General features: G+C 40.1%; 1 protein-coding gene and 1 non-coding gene across 2 annotated transcripts in view; both read right to left on the bottom strand.

Moving 5' to 3' along the window:
- Positions 1-23,195, bottom strand: part of grm8b (glutamate receptor, metabotropic 8b) — a 163,399-nt gene that overhangs the window by 51,004 nt on the left and 89,200 nt on the right. The window contains exons 4-6 of the mRNA XM_058407489.1: positions 6,407-6,542; positions 4,923-5,077; positions 4,069-4,206 (exon numbers count right to left, since the gene is read on the bottom strand). Of these exons, the coding sequence (XP_058263472.1) occupies positions 4,069-4,206; positions 4,923-5,077; positions 6,407-6,542 (429 nt within the window). The remainder of the gene's footprint in view (positions 1-4,068; positions 4,207-4,922; positions 5,078-6,406; positions 6,543-23,195) is intronic.
- Positions 21,328-21,518, bottom strand: LOC131365357 (U2 spliceosomal RNA). The gene has a single exon (XR_009206657.1). It is a non-coding gene; the product is annotated as a U2 spliceosomal RNA (small nuclear RNA).

The following is a 23,195-nucleotide window of genomic DNA, read 5'->3' as shown; positions in this document are numbered from 1 at the left end:
AGAGAGAGAGAGAGAGAGAGGAAGCAAAGGGGGGATAGAGTGTGAGAGAGAAGTGAGAGAGAGACAGGAAAGAAAGAGAGGACGCGAGAGAGAGAGAGAGAGAGAGAGAGAGAGAGAGAGGGAGCAAGGGGGGAATAGAGTGAGAGAGAGTTGAGGAGGGGGGGTAAGAAAGAGAGGAAGGGAGGGGAGCAAGAGAGAGAGAGAAAGAGAGAAAGAATAGAGTGTGTGTGTGTGTGTGAGAGAGAGAGAGAGAGAGAGAGAGGGAGGGAGAGAGAGAGAGGAGAAAGAAAGAGAGGGAGAGAGAGAGAGAAGAGAGGAGAAAGAGAGAGAGAGAGAGAGAGAGAAGAGAGAGAGAGAGAGAGAGAGAGAGAGGAGAAAGAAAGAGAGAGAGAGAGAGTTGAGGAGGGAGGGGGGGTAAGAAAGAGAGGAGGGGGTGGAGGGGGTGGAGTGTGAGAGAGGAGAGAGAGAGGAAAGTAAGAGAGGGAGGGAGAAAGAGGGAGCAAGAGAGAGAGAAAGAGAGAAAGAATAGAGTGTATGTGAGAGAGAGAGAGGGAGGGAGAGAGAGAGGGAGCAAGAGAGTAGGAGAGAGAGAGAGAAAGAGTGAGAGAGAGAGAGAGAGAGAGAGAAAGAGTGAGACAGAGAGAGGGGGGGGGGGACTGGTGTGCTGCATCCACAGCTATGTAATTATTCATGTTATGTCGAATAACCATGCCAGAACAATAAGCACACAATCACAAAAGAGCCCCGGACGTTCATCGCTCTCTGCAGCGTTGCTGATGTAAAAAAGAAGAACGAGGGTTCGAGAGACAGCGAGTGATTGGTGTTTATAAGCAGAGGAGCGCTCACTGCCCTGTCTGTGTGTACACTGAGCTGCAGAACCTCCTTATTTAAACACGAAGGACGGAAAAATCCGGATCGTTCCTTTCAAAGCTTTTATCCGCACAAAACATACATGGATGGTTCTGATACTGTATATGACCCGAATTTCTGCTCTTCTGTAGGAATAAATAAATAAATAAATAAATAAATAAATAAATAAATAAATAAATAAATAAAATACAAAGGGATAAATCAGTCCTCGGTGTGAGTGGACACTGAAAGCCACCGAGATGAAGTACAGCCTCATCTACAGAGACCTGGACAATAGCAGAGGATAATGAAAAAAACCCAAATGCAATAAGAAAAACAATGCAAAGGAAAATAAACACACACACACACACACACACACACACACACACACACACACACACTTCCTTCTTCTTTACAGAATGGCAAAATGTAATTAAATATAAGAAAACAGCTTTACAAAAAAAAGGCAAGAGACATTCAAATCAGGAAACATCTCAATTCTGGATAAATTATTACCTGTACAGAACATCCTCACCTGAGGGAACAATCTCTCTCTCTCTCTCTCTCTATCATTCTTTCCTTTCTCTCTCTCTCCATTGTTCTTTCCTTTCTCTCTCTCTCTCTCTCTCTCTCTCTCTCTCTCTCTCTCTCTCTCTCTATCATTCTTTCCTTTCTCTCTCTCTCTCTCTCTCTCTCTCTCTCTCTCTCTCTCTATCATTCTTTCCTTTCTCTCTCTCTCCATTGTTCTTTCCTTTCTCTCTCTCTCTATCATTCTTTCCTTTCTCTCTCTCTCCATTGTTCTTTCCTTTCTCTCTCTCTCTCTCTCTCTCTCTCTCTCTCTCTCTCTCTCTCTCTCTCTCTCTCTCTCTCTCTATCATTCTTTCCTTTCTCTCTCTCTCCATTGTTCTTTCCTTTCTCTCTCTCTCTCTCTCTCTCTCTCTCTCTCTCTCTCTATCATTCTTTCCTTTCTCTCTCTCTCTCTCTCTCTCTCTTTCTCACACACACACACACACACACAGGTTTCTCTCTCTATCCTTGACATAATCATTAACGCAGCTAATTAATGCGATGTCTAAACTTAAATCCAACCCCTTAAAACTAAAAATAAAACTTCACGCCTCACTGACTTTAGTTTTCATGTATAAATTATTAAAAACATGTGCAGGCTCCTGTGGATAACTTTTATTACTTAGCATGCCATTTGAATTTGTACATTTTTAATATATTACAAAGTGATTTGATTGTGCCTTTTATAGGGATAACAGCAAAGGTTATTAATAAAAAATATATTTTTTCCAAACATTTTCTGTTGATGAAGAATTTTTATTTTATTTTATTTTATTTTATTTATTTTTGCCATAAGACATTTAGGACTGTTGCACGTGTTGAAATGATTAAATCTTGTTCTTAAAAATATTTAAAAAAAAAGATTGTTTATTGTGTGTGCTACAAAAATCTATTTTATTTTCCTTTGGGATTTTTTTTTAATGAAGAAAGTTTGTAAACAACGTTTTATTACTTAGCATGCCATTTGAATGTGTACCTTTTTAAAAAAATATATATAATATATTATTTATATTAAATATAAGTATTTACAGAAATACCAATATTTAATGATTAATAAAATAAAACATTATTAAAATATTATTAATAAAATTATTATTATTAATATTTTTTTCTAGAATGTTCTTAAACATTTTCTGTTACTGAGGAAAAATGAAGGAATGAGGATGTTTAAAATATTAATATATAATAATATATATTAATATATATTTAATATAATATAAAATTATATTAAAAAAAAATTTTATTGTGTGTGTTACAAAAATCTGTTTTGTATTCCTCGGGGATTTCGTGTAGAAGGTTTGAAAATGGCAACCCACTGAAAATGGCAAATAGTCCAGAGAGCAACAAAAACCAGAACAAGGATTTATGTAAAATTATAGTAAAGGTCTTGACTGATTGGACATGTGTGTGAGCAAGAAAGAGTTAAATAAAAGCTGCAGCTGCTGAGAAAAACACGGCTCCATGTGCGAGGATCGGCCAAATGCTCCCACAAGGTCAAAACTGTCAGATCTTCCTATCCTGGTGGTGACATTTGCTCCACACCAAGATAAAAACATGACCACACACATACACACACACACACACACACTGTATACACGTACACAGTATTTCTTCTTTTTCTTCTTCCTCCTCTTATTAATGTCGTATTTGATTCCGTTTTCTTATTTCTCACCCTTATTAGTTGCAGCTGTAGCAGAGCTTCCTGTTATGTTTATTTTCACTTCTTTACACACTCGGTACCACACGCTTTAAAATTCGACAGGATACAAATGCACTTGAACTTGAGAACCTCAGAGCAAAACCCAGCTAAAGATATTCCTACCATTTTTCTGACATTTTCCTGTGGTAGAGGAGAATGTTTTCAGCCATAGCCTTGCTTCTTTGCTAACAGGTTTACTGCCTAATTCCTAGTTTATTTTTCCCTGCATGTGTTTTCTCTCTCGTATTCAACGGATCACAGTCCGTCTACATTACACTTTCTTTCTAGCTGTATTTTTTCCACCCTGAAATGAATAAATTAAAGCAATGAACTCCAACAACGGCTTCTCAACTCATTGATAAGACGGATGGCTAGCAGGTGTGCAAAACTTTTGCTGGCAATCTGAGGTGCGTATGACGAAAACGGTTCGATTTCGGTTTTTGATGGATTCCTGCTCTAATGCTGCTCCCTGTTTGCTGTGAACTATTGAGCCATCCACGAGCCATATACAGCTATTAGACTAAGTATATTGACATATCCAGACAGCATCCGTGTTCCTGAAGACTTTTTGTTGTGTTGAGGCAATGCGTTGTTTTTAGCAGAAGGCTATGAGGATATATAACCGAGCAGCGCTATATACTTTTAATGATGGCTGAAATTGAATTCCTGCCACTCAAACAAATAGTCTCATAAATCTGTAGCGGATCGAACTTCTTGTGTAACGTAAGCTGGAAAAATGATGCAGACAAAACATGCAATTATAGAGTGACTAAGCCTGAAAATAAAGAAATAATTATTTATGTACTCATTAGAGTCGCTAGAGCAGTGCTTGGTCTGGCTCAGTCAGATCTCAGTCTGAGGAACTCTCCTACCCTGAAGGATTCCCGGAAAAGAACGAAAACCTGCAGTCGATATTCGCTTTTATGAGAGGAAACGCAATAATCTGATCTTACCTGTGCACTTCTTCGGGCTTCCAGGACGCTTGCCGTGCATTCCCAACTTGCATCCAAAGTTTTCCTCCCAGAATTCTGCAAACCACACGTTCCTCCTGTTGTTCGACAAGCTGCGACTTCTGAAATACCTGTCAAAAGCTGAAGGAGAGTGTGAGACATACTGGAACATACGAAAGATGCTCAATAACCAAATACACCGATCAGGCATAACACTCAGCAGTGAGAGTTGAAGTGAATAAGACTGATGATCTCCTCATCATGGCACCTGTTAGTGGGTGGGATATATTAGGCAGCAAGTCAACATTTTGTCCTCAAAGTTGATGTGTTAGAAGCAGGAAAAATGGTAAGGATGTAATGTAAGGATTTGAGCTTTGAGTTTGACCAAAAGGGCCAAATTGTGATGGCTAGACCACTGGATCAGAGCATCTCCAAAACTGCAGCTCTTGTGGGGTGTTCCTGGTTTGCAGTGGTCAGTATCTATCAAAAGTGGTCCAAGGAAGGAACAGTGGTGAACCAGCGACAGGGTCATGGGTGGTCAAGTCTCATTGATGGACGTGAGGAGCAAAGGCTGGCCCGTGTGATCCGGTCCAACAGATGAGCTACTGTTGCTCAGATTGCTGAAGAACTTAATGCTGGTTCTGATAGAAAGGTGTCAGAATACACAGTGCAGGACGGGTCAAAAGGAGGACCAACACAATATTAAGCAGGTGGTCATAATGTTATGCCTGATCGGTGTATAGCATTCATTCAATTCCATCATGCAAAAATGTAGAAATTCATTAAAATAACCGAACGAAGGAGATTTATTTTGATCACAGGTCAGAATTTCTACGATTACCCTGACGTCTCCGTACCTTCCACTGAAGCTCTTTTAGGCAGAATGGTAATGGCCCCCTCAGCCACTTTCTCCTGCTGATACACAGGGGAGATCTTTGAGCCCCAGCTGTCTGAGCCCACCCACAGAAAGTGATTTGTCTGATTGTTTCGCTTAGCAGCATCAAGAACACGTCTGAAAAGTAGACCACACAGGAATAACGTTTGCTTCAGTTAAAGCAGCATCAAAAACTTGATCATTGAGACTTGATCTAAGAACAGCATTCATTTATAAGGAAATCACTTCGTCCATTTACTTTATCCTGGTCACAATGGATCCATGTACATTTCTGGCATTTGGTTAAGGTGTTGGACTACTGATTGAAAGGTTGTGAGTTTGAATCAAAGATACACCAATCTGCCACTGCTGGGCCCCTGAGCAAGGCCCTTAACCCTCAATTGCTCAGCTGAATAAAATGACATAAAATGTAAGTTGCTCTGGATAAGAGTGTCTACCAAATGCCAGAAATGTAAATGTATGGTCACAGTGGATCCCCAACATGGATATACAGTGGGTGAGAGGCAGGGATATACCTATTTATTTCAGGGCACCACACACACACACACACACACACACACTAAGGGCAATTTAGAGTCACTCGTTCAACTACCAGCATGTTTTTTTTTTGTTTTGAGGTGTGAGGAAACCGAACAACCAAAGGAGATCATACGCAGGATTCTGGGAGCTGTGAAGTGGCAATCATACCCGCTGCACCACCATGCACCATCCTAATGTTTTATTCATACTGTTTATTTTATACAAGTATAAAAATTTGTTTTCCAAACACACACACACACACACACAGACCAGAACAATTTATTAGGAACACCTGTACACCTACTCATTCATGTAATTATTTAATCAGCCAATGGTGTGGCAGCCTGCATGCAGATATCCTGGGGAATCTTCACATCACTCATCAAAATGTGATCTCAGTTGTTCTGACAAAGGTAGGATTGTCGGTGCGGATTTGAATATTTCTATCTATAACTTCTGATCTCTTGGGATTTTCACACACAACAGTGTGTCTCGGGTATACTCAAAATGGTGCCATAAAGTAAAATAATCCAGTGAGCAGCATTTCTCTGGGTGGGAACACCTTGTTGATAAAGAGATCAGAGTAAAATGGACAGAGTGGTTCAAGCTTCCAGGACGGAGATAGTAAATCAAATAGTCATGGTTTACAACCATGATGAGCAGAGAAGGGTGTGTGTGTGTGTGTATATGAGAGAGGGAAAATGATGAGTCTTGTGATGCTCTCAATATCAAGAATAAACTCTATTGTCAATATTAAGTGTTGGACTTTGGTTGGAAAGTCTTATTCCTTATGACTTGAAGATAACCTTTTTTATTAATAATACAAATACTGGACCAACCTTATTGACCGTGTCTGCTGTGGATTGCTGGACAATAACAACAAAGCCGGATTTAAGAAACGGAAGTACTTATAAATGAGAGGCGTACCTGATGTCATCCTCATTTGCGAACATGATAATAGCACGAGCATTGGGAGTCTCGAGCAGTCGTGAGATGATCTTGTCAAACTCTCCAGGTCTGGGTTCTCTGGGGATCTTCAGAGATTGTGCAATGCACACACCACCTGAGGGAGAAAGAGGCAGAGGTGGTAGGGAGAGAGAGAGAGAGAGAGAGAGAGAGAGAGTAAATGAGAGAGAATGATGTGCACAGGAAAGAGAGGGGTGGAGGCAGACAGGAGGTTGTGAGGGAGTGTAGGAGGAAGAGAGAAGGGGAGATAATGGAATGTTGAGAATGAAATTGTGTAAGATGAGAGGCGTAGAGAGTGACAGCCACAGACAGGAAGAAAGGATGAAAGAGATATAGAAACGGGGACAGAGAAAGACAAAGAGACAGGAAGGAGACATGAGAGGAGAGCGAGAGGGAGAAAAAGGGACAGAGACAACCTCAAAAAGTCTGATTCCATCATAACAAGGGCACCAGGCAATCCAAATTAGATACAGAGGAAGATGAACAAATATATTCAGTGTTATCTTTGCTATCCAGAAAGAAATGTGTTTAGATTCAAATAACATCTGATAACGCCACCTTGCCCAAGGTGTTTGGGAACATAACATTTTTTACCTCCTAATTTACACAGCCTAATGCAATTCTGACAGACTGCTTTAAACATTTTTAAGCCACAGAGAACATTCACAGACATCCTTCACAACATTTCAATCTATATCAGTAAAGGTGTGATAAATCCCCAAGTTAACTTATTGTACTGTCTTTTAAAAATACGGATGCTTATGTAAGGCAATCGTAATCATAAAGGTTTTCAGTGACATTATATAAATATACAAGACTGTGCTGCCTTTTGTCAAAAGATTTTTACATATATGACGGAAAAGGTACACCACCACCAAGCCACTAGAGGTCACCCTCCCAAACTTCTGCCCACTTATTTCCTGCATTGCATGCACACTTGTCTTGTGTTACCTCCTGACACTTTCCCCGATAAAAAGTGCCTTTCCCTCCATATTTGCGGAAGGTTTCTTACTGTCTGTAATCTGTCTTGCTCTCAGATTAGCTCTATGATTAGCTACACGTTAGTAGTCAAATCGTAAAAGTAAAACCTGTGGTCATCCATAGGTGCAGGTCAGACAGAGCCACAAGAACAAAAAGTCCTCAATCACTCAAAAACTCCATACATTTTAAATAGTTATTTCCTCTTTTGAGTGACCACGGATGAAGAAAAGTATGTTATTCAATAGATATAAGCCATTAGTTTGTTCACCTTTCTAGATTTTGTTGCAAGAGCTAGCTTTATAGAGTTATTGTTTCACTTAATGGTCAGATATGTGAATAACAATAAGCACTACTGGGGCCGGGATCACGTTACCCTGTGCTTACGGGAGAGGGCTACTAATACTGAGCTTATAAAACAGACTAGGTTTAAATCGACTCCATGGCCACTAAGATCCTGTTTTATAGCAAATAGTAAAGTAATCTAATAAATTTCCCTAAACCACAGGCAAAGTGTACAAGTATACAGTATGCCTATGATGTTTACTGTCTGTTTACTTTAATACACTGTATCCTCTATACATCTTTGCACAACACATAACTTATAATCTTGCACTACTGTATATTTCATCCCTACTCTGTATATACGTACATATCAGGCATAACATTATGATCACTGACAGGTGAAGTGAGTAACACTGATGATCTCCTCATCATGGCCCCTGTTAGTGGGTGGGATATATTAGGCAGCAAGTGAACATTTTGTCCTCAAAGTTGATGTCAGAAGCAGGAAAAGCATGGACAAGTGTAAGGATTTGAGTGAGTTGAGTTGAGTGTGTTGAGGATTTGAGTTTGACCAACAGGGCCAAATGTGATGGCTAGACCACTGGATCAGAGCATCTCCAAAACTGCAGCTCTTGTGGGGTGTTCCCGGTCTGCAGTGGTCAGTATCTATCAAAAGTGGTCCAAGGAAGGTACAGTGGTGAACCGGCGACAGGGTCATGGATGCACATGGGGAGCGAAGGCTGGCCAGTTTGATCCGATCCAACAGACGAGCTACTGTTGCTCAGAGAAGTTAATGCTGGTTCTGATAGAAAGGGGTCAGAATACACAGTGCAGGACGGGTCAGGGCTGTTTTGGCAGCAAAAGTGGGACTAACACAATATTAGGCAGGTGGTCATAATGGTGTTATGCCTGGTCGCATATATAAGTGCATTTCGTTGGCTTTGTACATGTACTTGATGACACTGACAATAATGTTGAATCTAATATAATCTAATCTATTGTACAGAACAATTTCTATTATATTATATATTATTTAAAAGGTTGTGGAGGTTCAATGGTTCTGAATGGTACACAAAGGCTGAGGAAAAAAAGGATAAAAACATGTCTGCCCAGATTATTTTAGTGTAGTTTTTATGATGAAGATGGGCTGGAAATGTTGCTGAAATCTGGCAACACTGCTTAAATGGGAACACATCTGTTGTGTTGAACACAGCTGAACCCAAGGTATGTCTAAAAATGCTCAAAATGAGCTGCTAGACTGTCAGCACTCGGCTGACTATTATGAGGCTAGCCTTGAAATTGTCACCTATAGCACAGATCAAGTCTGATAGCCTTTCAACTTTTTCTTTTTCTTTTTTTTTGCTGCTAAGTAGAACTTAAGCAGCTTTACACAGTATTTTATTTCTGACAAACACATTTTTCTGGGTCAACCTGCTTGTCAGTTGTACTTTGTAATCAGTTTTACTTTGCTTTTATCTTCGGCATCGTTTTAGATCCTGTCGCCTGTGTTGTAACGTGTGTGTGTGTGTGTGTGTGTGTGTGTGTGTCTGACCGTCTGTTCTGTGGAATTGACTGCAGTGAAGCCACGTGCATACACACCAGGTGGGGTGGCAAACCTCTTGCCTAGCACAGCAAAATGTCTGTGGCGTAGCTGTTCATGCTCACACTTTCTGTTTCCTCTTACATTCCCATTTAAAACTCTACAAACATCTACAAGAAATTACGATCATTTTGAAGATGGTAGCCAAGCTTTAAGAGCCCAGAACCAGAACAATGAAGTAGTGAAATATTAAATGTGAGCCGTAGCTGTGATTTGAGATGAGTGGGATGTAGCACTAATGTGATCGACGCCTGTGCACTTGCGTCAGAAAATTAGACGGCCGTGACAACAAAAGGACTCCATGTTGGGTGTCAGTGGAAGCAGATTATAGCCTGTTATTATAGCAGATTATTAGTGTGTGAAAAAAAAATAAAAATGGTGATTACATTTTGTGCTGGAAAAATAATTCCAACTGATGTCCATTTAAAACAGAAATGAAATGAAATGAAAGGAATCAACATCAGGAATCAGGGTAGATTGACGTTTAGACCACTAACGGAAACACTTGCTCCTTTTCTGCCAGAAATGCTCCAATTTATTACAATTATTCTTTATTTCCTCGCTGATTTGGAGACTTCAGTGTTAAACGTGAGGCCACTGCAACTCTTCTTCATCTCCCTAACACTATTACACCATTAGCTTTCCACTGTCTGCTTGAAACCATCCATCTCACCGCTGAAGCCTATCTCGGCTTGTTACAAGTCCATTTAATGAACAGCTGTGAGGTCTCCATTTTCTCAGTGCAATTTTACTGCACCTTTATTGGTTGCTTTTCCTCAGCCAGTGATTACGCCGAATAGATAGCCACCTTTCAAGGATAACAGCCAATCTATGTGTCTAAGCAGGCTCATCTGCCAGCGTCTTTGTTTTTTTGTCTCAGTCATCATTATGCAAGAGGGTTGCTATTACAGCTGTAATGTTTGCTGAGTATAAACCCATTTTAAGATGTGTGATATGGTCCGTTGGGATTTGTGGACTAAACAAAAAAGTCATTTGTATAATCTAGTTAGAATGAATGGACTGCTTCTGGTCCAGTCCTCAGTTCTGCCCTTGGCAAGCAACTGCCACATGTCTCACCCACTTACTTTAACTTGAGAGGCACATCCTTAAGCCTGCCTGTCACTCGTCACGGCTTTTATATCTGCTTATGTAACTCAAATGTGCACATGTAGCTGTGAGGCTCCAACCACAGTGCCATATGTCAGAGCAATATGAGTGTCACAACATGTACAACGCTGCTGCAGGCACAGTGTTCTTTATGAGCATGCATGCCACATCCAACCATCTACAAACAACCGACCAAAAACCTACATGAAAACAGAAGCAATCTCCATGTCCTCAAGTCAAGCATGTTTCTCCTAATTTCCCGTGAGTCTGAACGAGCTGACACACATGTCCACACTTGAACACACACAGTTGCAAGGTTTTACAATTCAATGAGTTATGATTAACTCGAAATTTGATTAAGGGTCATGCAATTAGGAAACATGCCTCGTTCAGTGGTGGGCAAAATAATTGTGCCTTGTTTGAGAGTCAGGGTTGAAAAATACTTGATTGCTTGACAATACTGATTACTCACTTCCACTCCCACTCTTTCAGTACACTGAAAGCTTTCCACTGGTCAGAGTCGAGGTAATCCTGGGAACACTGAATGAAAGGCAGGAGGGACACCAAGTCATTACCAGGTACACCACGATCACACGCTCATTCATACCGAGGGGTAAATAAGCATAGACAATCAGTCTACAAGTGAGAAAACCATGAGGAACCCGGAGAACCCAAAGGAAACCCAAGTGGACACAGAAGAATCTATCTATCTATCTATCTATCTATCTATCTATCTATCTATCTATCTATCTATCTATCTGTCTGTCTGTCTGTCTGTCTGTCTGTCTATCTATCTATCTATCTATTAAGAGACAAAGATTATTTTTTATCTGTGAATATAATACATGGCAGTAAGTGGACATCGCTCTTTAAAGTATAAGAATCAAAATGATTTTAATGACATTTTCTTAGTAAAGTGATGTGATATTTGTAGTTTTTACAGTCGGCCTCAAAATAATGAATAATGATTTTTTTATGCCTATTTTAACAGACAAATGATTTATGATGATTTCACAGGATACACAGAAGGGACCTTGTCTTGTGTGATGCTGAAGGTCATCAGATACGAAGCCAAATACTTCAACACTATCAACCAAAACCACACGTCAATACAGTGTCACAGTGGCAAACGGCCGGCACTTATTCTGTTTCACCAAGCATGTCCAGGGCTCCTTTTTGGTTTTTTGGTTTTTTTCTAGTACAGTGTGGCAGAAATAAGACACATTTCTGGACATGTGCTACAAGATGATCTCTTGTCTTTCTCAGGCACACACACACACACACACACACACACACATACACACACACACACACAGCCATCTTGCAAAAGCTTGTTAGGCAGCGTGGGAGCAGAGGGCTTTGTGTTTAGCATGTAAACAGCAGCGACCATTCAGTAGCGTAACCTGCACAAGCCGGCGCACAAACACGCTTACAAGATCATGAATGCAACATCAAAAAAATCCCTGCACACAAGCAGAGGCTGAAATGATTACACAAACATTCCTGTATTAAGTGGAACCATATTCCATACTGAAGAGCACGCCCACATGATGTTTCACATCCAAATACAGCGCACCAGCTAGCATACATTCAGTTCCAAAAACACACGATATTCAGCTTCTTTTCATATATAAAATGATAACCCATATATAAAAATGACATCTATAACATATATAACTTACTGTATAGTGCTAAGCAATACCCGAATTTGTGTCACCTACTATTTTTTTCCCCCTTCACTCAGAACACTCATCTGTTTACAGTGACACTGAAAAACTTTTCCAGCAAGGAAGTGACAGCGTTTGCCATCATAAATCGCAATGTTGCCCGAGGAAGACTGGCATCTTTGAAGTGGAGAGACGGCAAGTTAATGCCACAGTGAAGACGCCTGCTTCTGCCTCAGATTAAGCGCTCACACCTAATTGCTGTGGAGAGATGTGTGTGGCGTAGAAGAGACACAGTGCGGTGGTGAGAATGCATTTCTGTGATAGCGTTTAGCATTTAGTTATTAAAATGACATCAGTATTCAATAAGGAACCGGCGAAATATGCCGAATAAATTCTTCATAGCACACATTGGTATTCAGACCTCAGGCATAACTAGAGTCACAAGCGTTATTCAGAGAGTTGTGCAAAGTTACGAACTCAGGGAGGAGTGAATAAAACAGAGCCGTGTTTGAGTTACACCTCATTCTGACTTCGAGCTTGAGTCTATATGTCTTGTGTGATACTGTATCAGCTCAAGAGAGGAACAGTATTAAATCCAGTGCTACTGTCAGACAGTAAGTTTTGGACTCCAGGATAACCATGTAATGCCATGTGAGGCCTAATGTATATTAAATACATCGTCACCATAGACACCGTTCCCAACAGCCGAAACGATCCAAAATGGCCGAGCACTCAAGAAAAAACACCAGATATGCGCCCTTAATTTAAACTAATCAAAATCACTTTTGAAATTCGGGAGCCTCTCTGATTGGTGGATCTGGTGGGTCGTAATATCTAGATAGAGTGGCCCCTCTTTCAGAACAGTAGTGGGCGTGGTTTTCAAATCGTTGTAGTAATGTCAGTTAGCCTTTGCATTTCGCTTAAATGGACAGGTTCGTAATTGAAACTAAAACTTCACTTGACACAAACCTCTCTTCAATTAGTTGCTGCAATTTTGTCATGTGAACAGTCATCCTCGAACATCAGGTAACAACAACTGCGGTATCATTCAAGCTGGGAGGCAGAACTCTCAAACATATCGAGAAAACTGGAAAGAAATTCCCTCTGGATAGCCTAAAATGCTCTAGCTTGTATCGGCGATCTCGCAGGCTAACAATAGGATGATATGACAATTGAGCATACGGACCAACACTAATCAAATGTTAAAAGTTGTCAGGCTTGATAAACAACACAGAGTACACTTCACTAAGTCTGAATGTTGAGAGTCTCTTTATAAAGTGTCCATAAACATGTGAGCCCAATTGAGTACAGGTGTGTGTGTGTGTATATATATATATATATATATATATATATATATATATATATATATATATATATATATACACACACATATATACATATATATATATATACATATATACATATATATATATATATATATATATATATATATATATATATATATATATACATATATACATATATATATATATACATATATACATATATATATATATATATATACACACACATATATACATATATATATATATATATATATATATATATATATATATACACACACACACATATATATATACATATATATATATATATATATATATATATATATATGTTGTGGATTGTAGCCCATGGTAGTCAGGTCTGTAGTCTGCAGTGTATGCTGGGAAATGGAGTTTGGTGTTAGAGGTGACGTGACAAGTGGCTTCATTAAGTTGTGCATCCAATTAAATACCAGAGCATGGAACAAAAAAAATGAATGCAGAATATTTTCACTAAAAAACAGGATTTTTCAGTAGCATCGAGATCACTGCAACATGTTTACAGTCCTATTAACAATATTTTATATTAGCGTTACGTTATACTCTGAGTAGTTGTTTATTCCACCTCTTTCCTCCTTTTTTTAATTTTAAAATTATCTCTTGCTTACATGTTACATCATATGAACAGAAAAAAATCCTTCTTCAGTAGACATTTTCTATCCCTGATTTTTTTTTTTTAGATTTAAAGGAAAGTGTGGGTGTTTAAAGGTGTTCTAGATGCTAATAAAAACCCTGTCTCTGACGCTTCATTCGGGAAAAATCTGGCAACCGTGAAGATATGAACTACTATGTAAGCTGCAGGACGTCTGGATGGATTGGGCAGAACATCAAGTTCAATAGCAATATAACAGAAGATTAAATATGTTCAGCTTACCCTGTGTAAATATTTATACACTATATTGCCAAAAGTTAGGTGTTCCAATCCCTTCCATGGCCACAGGTGTATAAAATCCAGCACCTAGGCATGCAGACTGCTTCTACAAACATTTGTGAAAGAATGGCTCGCTCTCAGGAGCTCAGTGAATTCAAGCGTGGTACCGTGATAGGTTTCCACCTGTGCAATAAGTCCATTCATGACGTTTCCTCACTACTAAATATTCCACGGTCAACTGTTAGTGGTATTATAACAAAGTGGAAGCAATTGGGAACAACAGAACTCAGCTACGAAGTAGTAGGCCAGGTAACATCACAGAGCGGGGTCAGAGCATGCTGAGGAGCACAGTGTGCAGAAGTCACCAACTTTCTGCAGAGTCAATCGCTACAGACCTCCAAACTTCATGTGGCCTTCATATTAACTCAGGAACAGTGTGTAGAGAGCTTCGTGGAATGGGTTTCCATGGCAGAGCAGCTGCATCTGAGCCGTACATCACCAAGTGCAATGCAAAGTGTTGGATGCAGTGGTGTAAAGCACTCCGCCACTGGACTCTAGAGCATTGGTTCTCTGGAGTGACCGATCACGCTTCTCTGTCTGGCAATCCGATGGACGAGTCTGGGGTTGGCGGTTGTCAGGAGAACGCTACTTACCTGACTGCATTGTGCCAAGTGTAAAGTTTGGTGGAGGGGGGATTATGGTGTGGGGTTGTTTTTCAGGGGTTGGGCTCGACCCCTTAGTTCCAGTGAAAGGAACTCTTAATGTGCATGTAAAGGCAGATGTACCAAAACTTTTGGCAATATAGTGTATGCTGATATATCTCTGTCTCTATGGGAATAAAACACCCACATCTCACCCTCCCATGTCTCAAACACATAGAATTCTAAAGTCTTAAGAATTCAATTAACTAATATGTCATTACATTATATACATACTAGTTTATAAATCTAAATTATAAATTATACTATTATACTAAATTATATTCAGAACTTAGAGTATAAAATTCTGCCATTTTTTTGGGCTGTGTTACTCAGATATGGGATGCTAAAATATCTTATTCCAACCACTTCCTGGTGTCAAACCTGTGATTTAAAGTGTAGGATCAGAAAATGAGAGCTTTTGCTCTCATCTTCCACAAGCGAGCTACAAGCCACCCTTTCCGCATGCTTGGAAAAAAGCTAGCGATGTAATTGATCTCCATTACACATGCCCAAAAAATGTTTGAGTGGGTGTAGAGACAATTTTCACCCAGGACAGACTGCTTTCATAGCTGCAAAACGACAGAACCTGCATTCATAACGCTAATGCAGAAACTGATGGCATTAATGTCTTGCCACATATTCATCATCTTTTTGTGTCCCTTATTTGCAATAACAGCATGCATTAAAAAAGCAGAATTTTGCTTATTGCATATTCCTCTGTTCGTATTCGAAAGGGACAGCTCACTCTCAATCCAGGAAAACAGCAGACCTTTTCTTAAAAGTATTTCCTTGGAATCCTTATTTAACTGATTGAAATCAAACATTGATGAGCTCCATCTTGACAGCAATGTCATATCGTCTGCCAGCTTTATTTTGACAAGGTCAGAGAAGATTAATAACTTCTGTCAAAACTAAAACTCGACAACAATTCTCGACCCGTTTGTCACTGTGAACATTTAATCATTATATTAATTATCTCTTAAATCTATCTGCCATTTCCATCTGTTTTTTTTTTTACTTTTAGTACCGCAATCATAGTGAAATCGTTTCCTTTTTCATTTCGCTCTCTCAGTCCATTGTCTTTGATCTCTCTCACAATTTAAGCAGGTTTGAAGCTGCATCATACAAGTATGAGATGATCCTTCATGATAATGTGTTTTCTCCATGTCAGATTTTTAAAATGATGATCCCTAACGATAAACTATTACTACGTTGTGATTACGTCATCAATCCAGGCCCACGCAGAACATAAGCAGAAACATTCAATCATACAAAATAAAGTCAGCTTTTCTCTGTCTAACTCTGCTTTGTTTATCTTTCACTATTGCCACTGTCATATTTGTAACTGGGGGCATAGTGGCTTAGTTAGCATGTTTGCCTCACACCTCTGAGGTTGGTGGTTCAGTTCCTGCCTCCTCTCTACGTGCCATTTTGCTCTCTATGTGCATTTGTGTCAGGAGTTCCTGGGATAGCTCCTTACTAGATCACCAGGAGGTCCTAAGTAGTTTATTTATGTATGACGGTGTTATTCCCATGTTGGCAGTGCCACGCCCTATCTTAATGTGTTTACCCGCTTTCTCACCTGTCCTTTGTTTTCCCATGATGTGCTGCTCTATATAAATTATATTGCCAAAAGTTTTGGGACGTCTGCCTTTACATGCACTTCCACTGGAACTAAGGGGTCGAGCCCAACCCCTGAAAAACAACCCCACACCATAATCCCCCCTCCACCAAACTTTACACTTGGCACAATGCAGTCAGGTAGCATTCTCCCGGCAACCACCAAACCCAGACTCGTCCATCAGATTGCCAGACAGAGAAGCGTGATCGGTCACTCCAGAGAACACTTCTGCACTGCTCTAGAGTCCGGTGACAGCGTGCTTTACAACACTGCATCCAACGTTCTCTACACACTGTTCTTGAGTTAATCTGAAGGCCACATGAAGTTTGGAGGTCTGTAGCTATTGACTCTGCAGAAAGTTGGTGACTTCTGCGCACTGTGCTCCTCAGCATGCGCTGACCCCACTCAGTGATTTTACCTGGCCTACTACTTTGTTGCTGAGTTTCTGTTGTTCCCAATTGAATCACTAACCACTAACAGTTGACCGTGGAATATTTAGTAGTGAGGAAATTTCACGAATGGACTTGCATGAATGGATTCACTGAGCTCCTGAGAGTGACCCATTCTTTCACAAATGTTTGTAGAAGCAGTCTGCATGCCTAGATGCTGGATTTTATACACCTGTGGACATGGAGGGGATTGGAACACCTGAATTCAGTGATTTGGATGGGTGTCCCAAAACATGTGGCAAGATAGTGTATGTTTGTCCTGCTGTCTTGGTCAGGGTCAGTGATTATATTTATATTTGTAGATTTGGCTGGACACCGTGTTATCCAGGTTTTTATGGCATAGTCATGTTTTGTTTGTAAGTTGTGTTAGTTTTTGTTTTACTAAATAAAAGCATTGCACATACTGAATCCCTGCGTTTGGGTCTGATCTGCTACTGCAGCATCCGTCCCCGATCGTTACAGTTTGCATGTTCTTCCCATGCATTAGGAGTTTTCTCCAGGTGCTCTGGTTTCCTCCCTCAGTCCAAAGACATACCTTGTATGCTGAATGGCTCATCTCTAAATTGTCTGTAATGCGTGTGTGTGTGTGTGTGTGTGTGTGCCCTGCAATAGACTGGTGCCCCATCCAGTATATGCCCTGCTTTGTGCATTGAGTCCCCAGGCTCCTTGTGACCCTGTGTAGGATAAACAGTTCAGAAAATGGATAGATATTTTTAACTGTACCATGAGTATCATGTCATCTTATGCCGTCTTCCTATTGGCTGCTTTTAGATGAGCATTGCAACAGCGGCTCTGGGATTTTAATCTAAGATTTCCGACACTGCCAGAACTTTGTCATTTTCAGGGGTTTAAGACTGTCTATCTTAACTCAGGACTAAAAATAATTGGGTCAAAACACTAGAATACACACAAGTATGCAAAACTGGTGAACTGTTAAAGCCTGCAGGTTTGATTGTTTTCCAGCCTTTGATGCTGCGCTGTTGAAATTCACTCAAATATTAAATACTGACACCTTCTTTCTACATGATCGCTGTAATGAAATTAAACTGAACTAAGTTTGCTGTGTGTATAATTAAACTGTAATTAAACTTCTTCGTTTATTGTTCTGTAGCACAGTTTAAATCTGTTAATATGCAGTGTGCTGCGACTGCTTTGTTTGCTGGATTGGCTTCGGTGATGCACAGCACATTTTATCTATTCGACTCACCCAGGTGCAACAAATTAGCAGCATAATGAAACCGGCATTCAGCCTGAGACAACAACATGCCACCTGGTCATTCACATTTCAACTTATCATTCAAATCATCTTGGCTCCCAGATGTTTGCCAGACCGAAGCAGAAAGACCTCATCATAAAATCATAAATATCTGGAGGAGAAGAGACGACAACCATGCTTTACATCTTGCACCGGTTTAAGAGCTTAACGTTCGTATCCGATCTCGTCTGAAAAAAGTCTCCTGATGTTAATGAACCTGTCTGGCACTCGAGCAGCTGCTCAGTGGTGTCACTGCGTTCTGAGCTTTTTTGGTCAGTCATGGTCAATCATTAAGTACTAAATAAAATAAGAAAGTCCTTGCTGTGGGTTGTCTACGACTGCCACTGTGGTTTCGGGCCAAATACTCTGTGAAGCATATTAGAAATTTCTCCTCACCCACACAGCGCTGGGTCTGCTAGTCATTAATGAAACTGCACAAAGACTTATCATCTTGATTAAACATGTCAGCCCAGAACAATGATACAGAGTCATATATGCTGCCAGAGGGGTTTGTGAAGTGAGACAGGTAGACATTTCATACATGCAGAAACCATTAGCTCTGGATCTCTATTAGCCGAACGGACATTCCGTTCCTGAATGAGTACGGCTCCTGACAAGCGTGCCGCCCAGATGTACCGGAGTTCTGATGTCTTATTATTGTTTCCCATCTCCTATGTGTTTGGACTGTGAACAAGTACATCACAGATCTAGCATATACATAATGATAAACATGGAAAAGGTTAGCCTTTCATAACATTGCATGCTTTTCTTTAAATTTATGATTGACTACCATCATTACTCTCACATATTATGTCAGCATCTTACCTTTCATGCCATGTAGTGTTTAATCTCATTAACATGTGAATATACAAATAGGTAACAACATAATTCTCTCTCTCTCTCTCTCTCTCTCTCTCTCTCAATGGCATCGCATTCTAATTACACAGATATTAATATGGTTCCCCTGCAAAATTCCCCCTTTTGCAGCCATAATAGCTTCCACTCATCTGGGAACACTTTCCACAAGATTTTGGAGTGCTTCCGTTGGAATTTTTCCAACATTCATCCAGTAGATCATTTGTGAGGTCAGGCACTGATGTTGAACAAGATGGCCTCGCAATCTCCGTTCCAGTTCATCCCAAAGGTGTTTGGTTAGGGTTTAAGTTCTTCCCCAACAAACTCATCCAACTGTGTCTTTATGGACCTTGCTTTGTGCACTAGGGGACAGTCATGCTGGACTTCCCTCAAACTGTTCCTGCAAAATTGGAAGCATAGCATTGTCCAAAATATCTTGCTATGCTGAAGCATTGACTTTTCCCTTACTCCAACCTTTGAAAAACAGCCCCATACAATCATCCCTCCTCCACCAAACTTTACACTTGGCACAATGCAGTCAGGTAACGTTCTCCTGGCATCCAGCAAACCCAGACTTGCCCATCAGACTGTCAAACAGAGAAGCCTGATTCATCAGAACACATTTCCAGTGCTCTAGAGTCCAGTGGCAGCGTGCTTAACACTACTCCATCTGACGCTTGCCATTATACTTTGGTGATGTGAGGCTTGCATGCAGCTGCTCTCCCATGGAAACCCATTCCATAAAGCACCAGCCGTTTTTGTGCTGATATTAATGGCAGTGGAAGTTTGGAGCTCTTCAGCTACGGCATCAGCAAAGCTTTGGCGACTTTTAAGTACCATGTGCCTCAGCACTCTGTGACCCTGCTTTGTGACTTTACTCTATGTGGTCTCCTGCTTTGTGGCTGAGTTGCTGCTGTTCCTAAATGTTTCCACTTTCCCACTAATATCACTTACAGTTGACCATGGAATATCCAGCAGGGATGAAATTCCACAAATGGACTTATTGCAAAGGTCGTATCCTAGCAGAGTATCTTGTTTGAATTCACTCAGGTCTTCAGAACGACCCATTATTTTTCACAAACTTTTGTAAATGTAGACTGCATGGCTGGGTGCTTGCTTTTATACACCTGTGTCAGTGGGTCTGATTAGAATAGTCTGAATCACTGAATGATATTGTTTTAGCATACTGAATTGAATTGATTTTAGTTTACAAACTTTCATTTCAAGACTCTCTTTTTAAATTAATGAATCATAATGAGATTAAATGAATCAGATTCATTCACTGCAGTCCAAAGATACACATCTCTATCTTCTATCGCCGTAATTATTCAAATGACAATAAAAAGGATTCAAATAGCATTGGCTGACACAAAAAGGTTTGAAATGATGAAACACTTTCTATTAAAACAACGCAAGGATTGAAAATATCCTAATTCCCTTTTCCTGAAATAAACTTGTACACCCTTTGACGGTAATCATACATCACTGAGTGATATCAACAGTATTTAACATTATAGCATTTTGACACCAGGATAATGTGATTCTTCTTGGCTTTAACAAGCCTGATTTCTCTGGTTACAGTGTGTCTACAGGAAAAAACTCACATTTTCCTCACCACTTAAATTAGAGTGTCTGCAATAAACTCCAGCAGAGATATTGAGCTTTTGCAGCAGGCTGCCCAAGACTCATCACTTGGTTGAATGTGCTTACACACTTTCACAATAAGCCTTTCACTCCAGCAGAAAAATTACTGCTGTAAAATATTACCAAAGAACATTTTTCATTTTGAGTTACTGCTTTATCATAGTCAGGGTCATGATGGATCCACAACCAATCCCGGGGATTCATGGGTGTGATCGTGAGGCAGGAATATACCCTGAATAGGATGCCAACATTTGCAGAAACACACACACATACATATAAAGCCTTTATTATTATTATCACCACACATACATTACAGCTCAGTGGAATTCTTTTTTTCGCATATCCCAGGTGAGGAAGTTGGGGTCAAAGCACATGGGCAGCTATAATGCAGTGCCCCTGAGCACAGAGGGTTAAGGGCCTTGCTTAATTGCCCAACAGTGGCAGCTTAGCAGTGCTGGGGCTTGAACCCTGACCTTCTGATCAACAACCCAGAGCCTTAACCAAAAAAATAGTGCACCAAGCATGGAAGTACTGCAATACCAGGTCGATGCATGGAGCGGACAGAGCAAGCCCCTTTTCCAGCTTCCGGCTCTAAAAATCTGTTTAATATAAAGTCCTCATATAAAGGACATATTGGATATTAACCTGATAAGAACAGATACTACACTTGATCTTAGCCAAAAGGGAGAGAATTTATATACACTATATTGCCAATAGTTTTGGGACACCCCTCCAAACCATTGAATTCAGGTGTTGTTTTTCAGGGGTTGGGCTTGAGCCCTTAGCTCCAGTGAAAGGAACTCTTAATGCTTTAGCATACCAAGACATTTTGGACAATTTCATGCAGTTTGGGGATGACCCCTTCCTGTTCCAACATGACTGCACACCAGTGACCAAAGCAAGGTCCATAAAGACATGGATGAGTGAGTTTGGTGTGGAGGAACTTGACTGGCCTGCACAGAGTCCTGACCTCAACCCCACAGAACACCTTTGGGATGAATTAGAGCGGAGACTGTGAGCCAGGCCTTCTCATCATCACAACATCAGTGCCTGACAAATGCGCTTCTAAAGGAATGGTCAAAAATTCCCATAAACACACTCCTAAACCTTGTGGAAAGCCTTCCCAGAAGAGTTGAAGCTGTTATAGCTGCAAAGGGCGGGGCAACTCCATATTACATGCATGTTATTCATATTACATTCTCTGGTGTGAATTGCAGCATTATTCATGAGCATTCACACCTCCTCGCATATGGCCTTTCTAAACAAAAAGTGTCTTAGAAAATTTAAATGAATGTATTGTTTTCTGTGAATAAGTGAGCAGGATGATTGTCACATCATTTCGAAGTAAACACTCATGGATGACAGAGTCTGGTGTGGAGGAACTTGACTGACCTGCACAGAGTCCTGACCTCAACCCCATAGAACACCTTTGAGATGAATTAGAGCGGAGACTCAAAAAGTGTGACCTCACAAAAGCGCTTCTAGTGGAATGTTCAAAAATTCCCATAAACACACTCCTAAACCTTGTGGAAAGCCTTCACAGAAGAGTTGATGCTGTTATAGTGGCAAAGGGGGGGCGGGTGACTCTATATTACATTCATGTGCATGTAAAGGCAGACGTCCCAAAACTTTTGGCAATATAGTGTACATTCAGACACATATTCACAAATAGGGGCATTTCACCTCTCTGCATGTTTTTTGAACAGTGAGAAGAAAGCTGAGGAAATGCCTGAGGACAATGTGAGAACATGCAAACTCCACACGGTCAGTAAGCCAAACTCAGTGTTGAAGCAGAGCCCACTGCACCCACATACCCCCAAAAGGAACGAGCTACATTGCTTTTATTTATTTCCAGACTCTGTTGTAAAGTATAAATCAATAACATAAATTTATGCCTATGCATACTAAACCATGCACTATGTAACCTGTCTGTAATATATCTACTATGTTGTTGACTACAGGACTAGAAATACTTTATTACCACACTGAGGCGGGGTTTTGGAGTTATTTGTACTTGATTCAAGTAGAGATGTTTTAGTGTTGAAACCTGCACCAGTTTCCTGCCAGACCATTCAAATGAAAGGAAAAACATATATATAAAACATATTAATGGAAGTTTGAAAACATAATGTAACATATTTTCACGAAAGCTTTGGTAATTGTGACAAATTAAAGAAATAGAGGTAAAGAACCTCAAGGTTATGAACTGAAGTACATACGTTGTTAGTTATTAATTAGTTTGTACTTTCTATTGATTGTATTTCACTCAAGTTTTTAATACAATACGCTGCATGGCAGGCTTAGAATACCCATAATGCAATTCTCTTCACTGAATTGAGCATTTTAATGTATCACATGCATATATTGCAATAGT

The sequence above is a fragment of the Hemibagrus wyckioides genome, linkage group LG14 (assembly GCF_019097595.1).
Source record: "Hemibagrus wyckioides isolate EC202008001 linkage group LG14, SWU_Hwy_1.0, whole genome shotgun sequence".
NCBI classification, from domain to species: Eukaryota; Metazoa; Chordata; class Actinopteri; order Siluriformes; family Bagridae; genus Hemibagrus; species Hemibagrus wyckioides.
Note: the sequence above shows the minus strand (reverse complement) of the source record. Positions and strands in the feature narration are given on the sequence as shown.